Source organism: Epinephelus lanceolatus, chromosome 12 (genome assembly GCF_041903045.1).
Source record: "Epinephelus lanceolatus isolate andai-2023 chromosome 12, ASM4190304v1, whole genome shotgun sequence".
In the NCBI taxonomy this organism is placed as follows: domain Eukaryota; kingdom Metazoa; phylum Chordata; class Actinopteri; order Perciformes; family Serranidae; genus Epinephelus; species Epinephelus lanceolatus.
Window position 1 is genome coordinate 2,120,628 of NC_135745.1, and position 14,271 is coordinate 2,134,898.

General features: G+C 42.8%; 1 protein-coding gene across 4 annotated transcripts in view; it reads right to left on the minus strand.

Moving 5' to 3' along the window:
• LOC117271765 (cadherin-12-like) overlaps positions 1-14,271 on the minus strand; it is a 307,819-nt gene that overhangs the window by 103,643 nt on the left and 189,905 nt on the right. For all 4 annotated transcript variants that reach the window (XM_078172868.1, XM_033650139.2, XM_078172867.1 and 1 more), the window contains 2 exons: positions 6,881-7,134; positions 6,113-6,249 (listed from right to left, as the gene is read on the minus strand). In XM_078172868.1, coding sequence (XP_078028994.1) covers positions 6,113-6,249; positions 6,881-7,134 — 391 coding nt within the window. The remainder of the gene's footprint in view (positions 1-6,112; positions 6,250-6,880; positions 7,135-14,271) is intronic.

Below are 14,271 nucleotides of genomic sequence, written 5' to 3' on the forward strand. Positions count from 1 at the left end.
CTGCCACAGTGCACAATGACAGTTCCTGCCTGCTGTCAAAACATAAGTTCACTATCTGTAAGTGTGTGTACGTGCACTTGCCGTGTGCATCTGCAGATGAGTTTCTCCAGTGACTTTTTTTTTTTGGCCTACCATTCCTGATTGGCTCGTGTTTGAGAATTTTAACAGTGCGTTATTATCTCATCTGCTCTCTCAATGAAGCAGATGTGTTATGTGAGAGGAATGTCTTTCATCCTGACCAGAGGGCTTGCAGCAGGAAAGGAAGTATTTAAAAGTATTTAATTCCTGCATTTAAGATGTTGCTTAAATAAAAGTATGTAAGTATAATCAGGAAAATGTACTAATAGTATAGTAAGTACTATAAAAATGTCCCCTGTGACTGTTGAAGTGTACCAATATGATATCAGTAGATGATTCTGACTCATGCATTGATGTAAAAGCAAGATTTTACTGTTGTAGTTGGCTGAGGTGAAGCTCATTTTGAACTTTTAACTAGTGATTATTTTTCATTATGGGTTAATCTGCTGATTATTTTCTCCAATAATTAATTGATTGTGTGGTTTGTAAAAATTCTGGAAATAGTGAGAGTGTCACGTCTCAATTTGTAAATGAGTAACTAAAGTTGTCCAGTAAATGCAGTGTAGAAGAGTTAGATGGTGGAATGAGACTCAGATTTGTACTTAAAGTACCTGAGTCAATGTGTTTAGTTACATTCCATTGCTGGGTGCAGTTTACGTTATATTATCTTAATGAGTTTGCAAGTATGACTTGACTTGTGACTTGCTTGACCAGTGACTTGGCTCGACTTGCTTGACTTATAGCAAGGACTCGTCTTGACTTGCTTGATTTTCACCAAAGTGACTTGGGACTTGCTTGAGACCTTAAGGTTATGACTTCTGAATTGCTTATGACTTGCACATGTGCGACTTACTCCCACCACTGCTTGATATGCAGACAGAGTGACAGGAAAGACTAATCCATTTACATTTGATATACTTGTACTAAATAAATAAAGTGGTCTTATTTAAACGATCTACAGCTTATGGTCTAAAGTGCATGGTACAAGTGCATTTAGGGTGTGTCCAAGTGCTCTATTGTTAGTTAAATGGTGCAAAATGATAATTTCTTATTTGGTTATGAGGTAGTTATTTTGAATAAGTTGATTGATCTAATATTTTCCTTTTGGGTCAGGCTCACAAAGATTTTTCAGACTGGTATGCAGTGTCATATGGTCATATTGGTCTAATGCAAGTTCAGACAGTTTCACAAAAACAGACTATAACTATGAGATGGATATAAGGTCAAAGTGGCATTGCCATTTGACCACCGAAATCTAATCTGTTCGTGTGCTTGTAACTTTTGGATTCTTCCAAAAGCAAACCATTATCTGCTGGAGTGAACACAACTGAATCCTTAGATGCTCGCTCAATTTTAACTTCCTTTCATTTGATTTCATGAGATGTAGCAAGTTGGCGCCCCCAGTGCAAACGCCTGTTACAGCAGCTCCTGCTCACCACTGAGCTTTTTTCAATTTCTTTTTCATTTAACTTTCTAATTTGGATTTTTATTTCAGTTAGCTAGCTAGCACTTATGCTCTGTTTTGGTATGGAGATGAAGACCGCTGTCTTTATAGCTATTTTTCCACGGACATGATTGTGTGCAGGGACCCGGCACCCAGCTGTGGCTCCATTGTTTTCACCCATTTGTTAGCGCTGCATCACACCACAGTGCGGCCCGAGGAGAGGCACGATATTCCCCACCAGCTGTGGAGAAGGAGACGGGGATGTCGCGCCAGAGTGCAGCGCCGATACCAGGCAGGCAGTACAAACCTGACCTCCCGTCCGTCGTCACGGATAAGTTAAGATCGCTCCCCAACAAGATGGACGAGCTGTCGGCGCTGAGTCACCATCAGAGGGAGTACCAGCAGAGCAGCGTGCTGGTGTTTACAGAGACATGGCTAAATGTGGAAGTACCACGATCGCCGCGCTGGATGGATTCCAGTTCATCAGACACGACAGGACAGTGGACAGCGGTAAGAGGAAAGGAGGAGGGCTGGCTATGTTTGTGAATGATAGATGGTGTAACTCTGGGCACATCACTATCAAGGAACAGCATTGCTGCAGGGACACTGAGCTGCTGGCTGTTGGCATGAGACCATATTATCTACCCAGGAAGTTTTCTCATGTCATTATGGTAGCAGTGTATGTCCCTCCGTCTACTAAAGCTGAGTCTGCTTGTGACATTCTCCACTCTGTTACGAGTAGGCTGCAAACACAGCACCCTCAGGCCCTCCTTCTGATCTCTGGGGACTTCAACCACGCCTATCCATCCACCACCCTGCCCACCTTCACCCAATATGTTTCCTGCCACACCAGAGACCATAAAACACTGGATTTATTTTATGCCAACACCAAGGAGGCATACCATTCATCCCCCCTGCCCCCCCTGGGAAAAGCTGATCACAACCTGGTTCATCTTCTGCGTGTCTACAGACCTCTGGTGCAGAGGGAACCAGCAACCACCCGCACTGTGAAGAGGTGGTTTAATGAGGCTGAGGAGGCCCTGAAGGACTGCTTCGAGACCACTGTGTGGGAGGTACTCAGCAATTCCAATGGGGAGGACATTGACAGTCTGACATCATGTATTACGGATTATATAAACTTCTGTGAGGAAAGCACCGTACCCACCAGGACTGTACGCTGCTTCTCCAACACCAAACCCTGGATTACTCCTGATATTAAAGCTCTCCTGAAGGAGAAGCGGAGAGCTTTTAACTCTGGAACCAAGGAGGAGCTGAAGGCCGTGCAGAAGGAGCTACGGAGAAACATCAGGCGAGGACAGGAAGAATATAAAAAGAAGATGGAGGAACAGCTGCAGCAGAGCGACATCAGCGGAGTCTGGAGAGGTCTGAAAACCATCTCAGTCAGGACACAAACAACCAGACTCCCAGGCCAGAGGCGACAGAAGTGGGTGAATGATCTGAATCTGTTCTTCAATAGATTTGATCAGTCTGCCCCTCCCCTGGCCCAGACATCATGGCTGCAACCCCCCTCATCCTCACCTTCACCTTCCCCCCTACCTACACTCCTGGCACAATGCTTCAACACCTCCCCCACCCCTGCTCCATCTCATCACCTCCACCCCCAGCACACAGACCCCCTGCTCCAGCTTGTCCTTCACTACCTGTCAGGTGAGAGATCAGCTGAGGAGGATAAAGACGAGGAAGGCTGCGGGTCCAGACGGCATCAGCTCCAGGCTCCTGAAGTCCTGCACAGACCAACTGTGTGGGATAGTTGAAACCATCTTCAACCTGAGCCTGAGGCTGGGGAGAGTACCACAGCTGTGGAGGACATCCTGCGTGGTACCTGTACCCAAGACTCCGCACCCCAAGGACTTCAGCAGCTTCAGACTGGTGGCATTAACATTGCATCTCATGAAGACTCTGGAGCGCCTGGTCCTGTCTTGTCTCCGCCCTGCAGTAGGCCCTCCAATGGACCCGCTGCAGTTTGCCTACCAGCCTGGCATTGGGGTGGACGACGCTGTCATCTTCCTCCTGCATAGAGCTCTTTCTCACCTGGAGAAGCCCGGAAGCTCTGTGAGAATCATGTTCTTTGTCTTCTCCAGCGCTTTCAACACTATACAGCCTGCGCTTCTGAGGGACAAACTGGAGCACGTAGGGGTGGCTAATCACCTCACATCCTGGATTCTGGACTACCTCACAGACTGGCCACAGTATGTCAGGACCCAGGATTGTGTATCGGACTTGGTTGTCTGCAGTACAGGGGCCCCGCAGGGGACAGTGCTGGCACCGTTCCTCTTCGCCCTCTACACTGCAGACTTTTCATACGACACCCCCACTTGTCATCTGCAGAAGTTCTCTGATGACTCTGCCATAGTCGGCCTCATCACAGATGGGAATGACAGGGAGTACAGAGAACTGAACCAGGACTTTGTGGACTGGTGCCTGAGGAACCACCTTCAGATCAACGTGGGGAAAACCAAAGAGCTGATGGTGGATTTCCGCAGGTGCAGACTCCTCCGCCCAACACTGGTGAACATCCAGGGAAAGGACATTGAGATGGTGACATCTTATAAGTACCTGGGTGTTCATTCTAACAATAAATTGGACTGGACTAATCACATAACAGCACTTTACAGGAAAGGCCAAAGCAGACTCTACCTGCTGAGGCGGCTCAGGTCTTTTGGAGTGCAGGGGGCACTCCTGAAGACCTTCTTTGACACTGTAGTGACATCAGCCATCTTTTACGGAGTGTTCTGCTGGGGCAGCAGTGTCTCGGCTGCAGATAAGAAGAGACTAGACAAGCTGATCAAGAAGGCCAGCTCTGTCCTGGGATACTCTCTGGACTCTGTGCAGGTGGTGGGAGAAAGGAGGATGACAGCCAAGCTGTCATCTCTGAGGTCTAATGATTCCCATCCCCTGCTCCTTTAGCGATAGACTGATTCACCCAAAGTGTGTGAAGGAATGCTATCGCAGGTCCTGGTCCTTCCTGCCTGCAGCTGTCAGGCAACATAACCAGCGCTGCTCACAGTAAACTGCACCATGGACACTTCATGGACACTATAGACACTTTATAAACATCACAGGGAACCCTCTTGCTGTGAGGTGACAGTGCTAACCACCACACCACCGTGCCGCCCTGCTCATTATCCACTTCTCATTATTATTATTATCATTATTATTATTATTATTATTTATCACCGTTTCTTGTATTGTTGTACTTTATTTTGCATGCCTAGTTTTTAAGTTCTAAGTTTTTTAAGTTTAAATTTTGAAATGTTTAATCTGACTCTTTCTCCTTGACTGCTGTAACACTGGAATTTCTCGATTGTGGGATAAATAAAGGTGTATCTTATCTTATTTTATTTGCTCCCTATCCATTTCAGATCACACTTTACGGTGTTTCTGAATTCTAAATTAGAATGCCCCTTTCTACCTCTCTGATCTCCTTAAACCTCACATTCCATTGTGTGCTCTCTGCTCTTGGAATACAGGGCTCCTGTCTGTCCCCAGAGCTACAAAGAAGTCAGCAGACTGCATGGTCTTTACCTATTTTCCCCCAGCTAACATCAGACACTCTGCTGAGGCCTCAAAACTCATTTTTTCACCTTACCTTTCACTTATTTGCTCATTCTTTCGTGACTTCAGGCTTGTACCTGTTGTCATAAACCATTCTGCAGGTCGATCCTAGTCTCAGTGAATGCAAAGCAATGTTCTGCTGGGAAACCTTTGGTTGTGGCATTCATGTGAAAGCTACCTGACACACTCCACCACTCAAACACTGCTGCAGACCAAGGTTACCCAGCAGAACATTCCACTGTGACAAGATCAGTTTTATTCACTTCACCTGTCAGTGGTTTTAATGTTTTGGCTGATTGGTGAACAGTCTGTTATAATGCGAATATTGTGAACTTTCTGAAAAACACTGCATCTCTTTAACCCTCTGTTTGTGTTCCACAAGTACAGCTGTATGCCTCTCTCTCATCTCTGTCTCTCTGTCTCTTTGTAGTTTCACCTCCTTGATGCATGAGCTTTGCCTCTTTCATGTTTGTGTCTTCTTTCCAGATTTGATCTGTTTGGTGTCAAATTAAGTTGCTCAACACCCAACTGGATCCATTCTTCATATATGTTAATAATCTATCTACAACCTGTTAGGGTTATTGGGGACTTCTTTCTTACCTGAAGCGAGAGTGCTGTATGCTGTACAGAATGTAAAGCCTCTTGAGACAAATGAGGAAGTATGCGATGATGGGCTTTATTAATTTAACTGACTTGACTTGACATTTTGTTTTAAAAGTTCAATGTGCCCAGATTTCATAAAAACGTGTGTCATTTAATGTATCCAATTAAAAATAAATTCTGAACAGATCATGCATTGGTAGGCAATTTAAACTGCATGAAAGATTGCCATGTTGTGCAATGCCAATTGGCCACATTGAATGGCTATTGCTTAAAAAATGTCTACCATTTGATTTTAAGGATTCTAACTTTTAGAGGTGAATAATGTGATGTCAGTGTTTTCTCTGTGGATTGTCAGCTCTTGGATGTGAATGCTTTGTATCAGATGTACAATGTTTTTGGTGTAATACTTACTGACTTTGGTTGCCAGTACAGTGATATTGTGTTGAACAGCTGTCTCTCTGTCCAGGTAATCATTCGTGGAAATGGTTCCCTCAACAGTGTCAATGTCAAAACAGCTGTCAGACTCTGTCTGCCATTCCAGGGAATACCTGCAAAGATAAGAGCAGTCCACATGAGAGGGAAACATTAGGGTGAAGGGCTGGGTACTCTGTCATCAGAACCCAGATATGATCAATGCTCTCACTCTAGTTGGGTGTTTTCTGATAGGCCACCTTTGTGATTAAGATCTAGTTTAGGCAGATCAGATGTTTTGTTGGAATGAGGATTAAAAAAAAAAATCACACATAGGAAATACATAGGAAAACATTACCATCAGGGTTCAAAGAAATCAATCTTAATTATCGGTACAAGAGGGACTTGACCTTTAATCTCCTGTCTCATAGAAATTATATTCATACACAAATAATGTGAAACAGCAAATACTGTAAAAGAATTCCTACACATAATAGTTCCGCTGTCAATCAATGAGTGTAGATAATAAGGTAGTAGCGCTAGTATTTCTGTGGTGCAACCCATTTTAATTTAGTGATGGTGAAATTTCCCCTCAACACTAAATCAGAACTTGGTAAGTGCAGCCTAACTCCAGGACTGGAAATTAAATAATACTAAAATGCTAATACTAAATCTATATCATACTACTAGCCAAAACAATGTTTAGTTCCCTTGTGTACTTTGACAGTGGCTATGTGCGCGTATATTGTTACCACTGACTGTTGTTACCTGACAGCACTGCTGCTGGCATCCAGGTCTTGAGCGGTCACAGAGCTGATGATGATTCCTGGAGGAGTGTCCTCGTATACGTCCACAGAGTAGGATGGCTTAGTGAAGACTGGGGGTTCATCTATATCCAGGACATTCACCTTGACTGTCACTGAGTCTTTAAAGGGCCCTAGGTGGAGGAAACGTGGGTCCACCTGTGCGTTGGATGCCTCGACCTTGAAGGTGTAGGACTTCTTAGTCTCATAGTCCAGAGTCTGCAGAAACATTAGAATAAAGGAATGTAGAGATGTGAGGGGATGAAAATCATAAGAGAAGAGCTGCACAAAGAATTGTCTCTCAAACTGCTTTTTCTGTATGTGTGAGCTTTACACAAGGAGCTGTCTCAGATGCATTTTTCAGTCGTCAGTCTCACACATATCTTTCCAACAGATACACTTCTATTTTATTCAATCCAGCTGTCTACACAATGGCTTGTGTTTTACTCAGACCATAAATGTTTTTATGCTTTTAATTTATTTTCTTTGGTTTTACATGCACAATTGTACTGATAGTGTACTGGACTCTGACAGCTGACGAAATATGGGGGACCTCCTCAGTACTGCTCTCAAACCCATCCTGTTTAGACTGAAGCTGCTGCTGTGTAGACATGGTGTAAACCTTATATACTTAATTTAAACCTGATTTTGTTATGATATCTCAGACAAATAATGCTGCATTTACAGTATCATGTGGATTTAATTGTGCTTTGATGCCATTTGTGGCATGACAGTGATGCCATCAGGGCTGAGGCGCTTGCACCAATGTCTGTAAGCATCACTGAAGTACCACAAATAATGTCAAAGCACACCCTCAAGTGTACTTTTGTGATTTTACAACTATTACCAACAAAATAAAAGATTTAATCAAAATGTATTCACGTTGAGGGCCAATTAGCTTTCAAATAAAAAGAACATTTTGTGACTGTTGTCTCCATATCCATGGAAATGCATGGGGTCTGACTAATAACTGAGCAGTTATCAGTCACATCAGTAGACTGCTGTATTTAATTAAACCTAGTTTACTACTCCAGCAAGTAGGCAGACCCATACTAACAACCTACAGACACATTTCTAGTCCCTGTTGAGTCTGCAAACAAACATGAGCTTTAATACTTTCTAGAGATGGTGGGGTTTCCCAAACTAAAGAAATACCCCAGATATACACATAAACTGCTCAGCTAGCTCAGTCTTGTTCTGACTCTTGTTTTTTTTTCATGCACAGATTTAGCTAATACATCCACAAACTTTACATGCATTTTTAAGCTAATTTATTCACCGGAACAGCTGATGGAGGATGCCAGACATTTCCAGTAACTGTAAAGTCCAAAAGTCAAAACAAATTGAAACAAGGTAGATGTAATCATTTCCAGAATTTACAGCATGATTTTATAGAACAAAATATTTTTGCTTCAGTCCATATTTGATGGCATTTATCTTTTCAAAAACAACTTTTCATGGCGGCCACACTCCTGTGCCGTCTGCACTACAGGGAGGCAGCACCTGCACTGACAAACACCACCATTATATTCATTAAAAAAGATAACACTGACTCATTTAATCTCATTTAAACTTAGCCTATATAAGTATGTTGGAGAATTTCTGCAAATGCAGTGATTAGGTAAAAGTTCCAAAATTATTTTGTTAAGTTAATTATTCTATAACTGTTAATATAACAGCTGCAAGAAACAGCCTATCATGAGCATTTGGTGGATTATTTGTTTATGAGATAACCTAACTACACATTTTTAGGTGTTTTTTTTTTTTTTTTTTTTTTTGCTTTAATGTACTGACTTCATTTCTAAACCTTTCTAACTGACCGAGCTCTTTATCTGACAGTGCCATATATTGATTTTTTGTTTTGTGTTCTTCTCATCTTCTTTCAACCATTCATCAAAACTTAGTCCACTGTATAAATATAAATTAACAACAAAACAATCCATTTTGTAGCAGTTTTGTAGCCTTCTGGTTTTTGCTCCAGCTCTGGCAGTTACAACATTGCAATGGAAATGAGTATTTTTCTAGTGATGAGAAAGGTGTGCTGTGATGCTGATTTGAGCACATTCTAAATGTCTTTTTGATCAATTTGATTGCTTGGTCAGAACTACCTGTTCTATAATGTAGATTATAATAGTTGTAATGAATAATTTGACCATTTGACAAATAAACATATTCTCACTCCGACCTCGTCACATACCAATATTTGGTCATGGACTCTCCATGTCGAGATATGATGTACAAGGTACCCTGGATGCAATCCAGCATTACTGGATAAGGGTGGTGTTGTCAGGGCTGTGTTTTTAGATCTTAGGAAAGCCTTTGATACTGTAAACCATGCTGTCCTCCTCTCCAAGTTATCTTCTTTTAACTTCTCACCAGTTGCCCTTAGCTGGATAGAGTCTTACCTCTTCAATTGATCACAAATAGTCAGAGTTAACAACAATCAATCCACTGCTCTCAGCCTTTCCACTAGTGTCCCACAAGGATCCATATTGGGCCCACTCCTATTTAGCCTACATGTAAATGGTTTGCCAACTGTATGCCCAGAGATAGAGACTGTAATGTATGCAGATAAGAGAGAGAGAAAAATGCCCTTGACAGGATTGTTAAGGTGGCAAGTAAGATTGTAGGAGTGCAGTTCACCAGTCTCAATCATATTTTTACCAGGCAGGTTCTTAAAAAAGCTGTGTCCATTCAGTCCCATAGTGACCATCCTCTCAGCTCAGAATATAACCTGTTACCTTCTGGCCAACGGCTGCGAGTTCCAACTGCCACAAAAAACAGATATAAAAATTCCTTCATCCCAGTCTCCATCAGAGCCTTAAACGACTCCTGTAGGAGGTAACTGCAAAGGCGTGTCTGTGAATTTAATCAAACAAATTGGATTTGGATCGTGTGTATGATTGTATATATTGTATGTGTATTATTGTATATTTACTCTGTGGGGTGGGAGTGTTGGCTCTGACTGACAAAATGTGGAACTGACTTGATGCAGACTTTATTTACAAAGTCTCTCATAGTTAATTACCTGTGTGGTAAATGGATTATCCATTCTGGTCTGAAAGAATGGGAAATTGATTGACAGATGTGATTTGATACTGATACTGATCACGCCTGATCTCGTTAGATCTCGGAGAGACCTAGCCTAATTTACAGGTTCCCTTTAACTGGTATGCAAATCGCACATAGCACTTTGAATTGCACTTTATGAACTCTGTCCCCCACCCCCACCCCCATGCAAAAATACTTGTCTGACTGACGTATGCTCTTAGGTTTTTATTTTTTATTTATCTGTGTGTTTTATTTCTCATGCAAATGTACTTTTTGCAAATGTACTTTCTGCAATTTGTTTATAATGCCTGTGCCTGCGGCAACCCAATTTGCCCATATTGGGACATAATAAAGTTGAAGTGAAGTGAAGTGAAGTGAAGATGACACTGTAAAATATGTACACAACACTACAAAAAGTCAAGTTGCCTCTATCTTAACCAATGTAATGATCCATATTACTGAATGGTTAAATCAATGTTGACTACAATTAAATGTGTCAAAAACCACCAGCGTGTATTTTATCAAGAAAGCTAGTAATACTGTTGAGATACACATATTTGTACTTGGACAAAGACTGGAAATTGTCAAAAAGGCCAAATACCTTGGGATCGTGATAGAACCTAATCTTTCTTTTAGAAAGAAAAGAAGATTTGCAACAGGGTGAAGTATAATCTCACAAGAGGAAACTGCATCATCCCACTGAGAAAATCAGCTTTCAGTCAATCTACCTTTTCAATCAAAGCGGCACATGAATGGAATGCTGTACCAGCTATTATTAGGGCCCTAGCGCCGACTGCAAGTCATCCGCGTAGGACCCTATTGAGATCGCGCTGTTTATTAGAAGTTTGTTCAGATTGTTATTATTAGGGGTCAAAACCTGCAGGGCAAGAGGAACGCTTATGCAAGCAGACCCGTTTCACAGGACCAGCGGTGCTGGGAACCCGATTGTTTTTGTTCGGACTTTTATTTTTATTATTATTATTGTTAGGGCCTGAGCACCTAGCAGTGCAAGGACCTGATTGAAATGCAAAGATTTATTATTATTATTAGGGCCTGAGCGACGATGAAGTCGTCCGTGAGGACCCTATTGTAATCGCGCTGTTTATTAGGGCCCGAGCACCAACTGAAGGCCGGATGAAGGCCCTCTTGAAACTGAAGGAATTATTAGGGCCCGAGCACAGACCAAAGGCTGGGCGAAGGCCTTATTGAAACTGAAGGAATTATTATTATTAGGGCCCGAGTACCTAGTGGTGCGAGGACCCTATTGAAATGCAAGGACTCATTATTATTATAGTGCCCGAGTGACGAGGAAGTCGTCCGCGGAGGATCCTATTGAAATCGCTCTGGTTATTATTATTATTATTATAATTATTAGGGCCCGAGCGACGAGGAAGTCGTCCATGGAGGACCGTATTAAAATCGCGCTGTTTTTTATTATTATTAGGGCCTGAGCAGCTAGCGATGCGAGGACCCTATTGAAATGCAAGGATTTTTTTATTATTATTAGGGCCTGAGCAACGACGAAGTCGTCCGCGGAGGACCCTATTGAAATTGTGCTGTTTATTAGGGCCCGAGCGACGACAAAGTCGTCCGAGGACCCTTTTGAAATCGTGCTGTTTATTATTAGAGCCCGAGCGATGATGAAGTCATCCGAGGACCCTTTTGAAATCGTGCTGTTTATTATTAGGGCCCGAGCGAGGACGAAGTCGTCCGAGGACCCTTTTGAAATCGCGCTGTTTATTAGGGCCCGAGCGATGACGAAGTCCTCTGAGGACCCTTTTGAAATCGCACTGTTTATTATTATTAGGGCCCGAGCGACAACGAAGTCGTCCGCAGAGGGCCCTATTGAAATTGTGCTGTTTATTATTATTATTATTATTATTATTATTATTATTATTATTCCGACATTTCGTGTCCCAATTTCACCCCTTTCCCAAATTTCAAAATGCTTCTAACTTTCCACATTCCACATGCTCTGTATGTCTATAGGTCAACGGGCGTGGCTGCTATGGCGAAGCCATTTTTGATCCATCGCCATGCATTTTCAAGCAGCTCTCTCTCCCACATAATTCATCCAAACTGCTTCAAAATTTTTGTAATTTTCTATAAGAGCCCCACCCTCAACGGCTCCATATGCTCGTAAGCAATCTTGCTCATGGCGCCCCCTTGTGGAAACAGGAAATGCCATCTTTTACACTGATGAACACCAACCTCAAGCTCCTGACCTGATCAACTCCATTTTGTGGCCAGATGACAATTCATCCAAACTTTTCATCCGTCGCCACAGAACATCAACTTGGTATAAATCCTTCATGCATTGTCCGATTTGCTCGAAATTTCACGTGTGATGAGGGTCCACCCCTGAACGCACCTGGCCACATCTGGTTACGGTCGTAGCGCCACCTGGTGGATGAACGAAACATTGTGTTTTTTTTGCTCCTGCAAGGTTTTTTCTAACTTCTCGCTTTGCGCCACAGCCCCCACGTGCCTCAGCCCCCCACAATTGCATGGGGGAGAAAGGGCCCGATCACACCTGCTTGCAGCTTTAATTAGGGCCCAAGCACCTAGCAGTGCGAGGACCCTATTGAAATGCAAGGATTTCTTCTTCTTCTTATTATTATTATTATTATTATTCCTCCAAATGAATTGCCTTTTTGGGAGGCTTAACATACCCGAAAACTCGTGAAACTTTGCACACATTTCAGAACTGGTGAAAAATTTGATATTTTAAGGGTCTCGTGTTCGGGTTCCAAAAAATGGCTCAGTAGCGCCCCCTAAAAAAATGTTTGAGGAAACAGCCCCTGAAGCTAGTTTAACCTACATGTATGAAACTCGGCAGGCTTATGTAACGCCCCGAGACGTACAAAAAAGCCTCTTGGAGGCATGCTCTAAACCCAACAAGAAGTCAGCCATTTTGAATTTACTGTGCAATTTTGGTGCATTTTTGGCCATTTCCAGGGGTCATAAATGAACGAACTACTCCTAGAGATTCCATCTGATCGACTTCAAACCTTGGTCTGTCCCATCCCAAGACCTTGAAAATCAAAAGTTATCAAAAGCTTGAGTTTTCGTCAATGCGTGTGACCGTGGGATGGCGTCAAAGTTAGGGGTCTCGCCACTAAACAGGAAGTAGTTTATAACTCCAGCATACACGGTCCAATTTTGGCCAAACTTCACAGGATTGATGACAGTCCCGCCCTGAACACATCTACATGTCAATAATTAGAGATAAACATAGCGCCCCCTACTGGCAATGGGAAATGTCATGTTTTAGACTTTAATGTACATCTCCTACAGACTTGACCAGATCCACTTCAAACTTGGTGAAAAAAGTCATAAGACGTTGATGATGCTTTATTGTGGAAACTGTGAGTTTTCGTCGAAGGGCGTGGTCATGGCCTGGCGGCGAACTTTGATGTTTTGCCGTGATGATAAACGTTGCTGTAACTTGACTCCACGTGGGAATATCTTGCCAAAACTTCACACATATGATGACAGTCCAGCACTGAACACATCTACAGAGGAATTTTGAATCACCACCATAGCGCCACCTTCTGGCAACAGAAAGCTACTTTATACATTCTTTGATGTCCCGCTTCTATCAGGTTAATCAGACCCACCTCAAACTTGCTGGTCTAAGTCCTTAGACCTTGATGATGCTTAAAAATGAAGCTTTTTAGTTTTCATCAAACGCTGTCACCGTGGTGCCGCCTTGCTCGCCATCAAACACTATGTTGTTTTGAGGGGACAAGAGATGCTTGAAAACTCACCAAACGTAGCATACACATCACAGGTCACAAGTCCTGTTGTCTGATGTGATTTTTGTGCTTTGATGCACCAAGATGGCTCAACAGCGCCCCCTAGAATATTTCAATTCAGCAGCCCCCAAAGCTGGTTTGACCTGCATGTATGAAACTTGGTGGGCACCTGTAACAGTCTATCACGTACAAAAAAGCCTCTTGGAGCCATGCTCCAAACCCAACAGGAAGTCCACCATTTTGAATTTACTTTGCCACTTTTGTGCATTTGCCCATTTCCAGGGCTTGTAAATTCACAAACTTGTCCTACAGAGTTAATCAGATTGGCTCCAAACTTGGTGTATGTAAGCGTGACTATGTTGTGACCAAAAGTTATCGCAGGATTTGCCCAATGTTGAATGGCATGCCCGCTGCCCAGCGTTGAATCTTGAGGTCTCGCCATGAAAAACGAAATTGCTGTAGCTCTGGCGTAAATGGTCCAATCTCCACCAAACTTCACATGATTCATATTAGTCCCGCCCTGAACACATTTTCATGACCATATTTC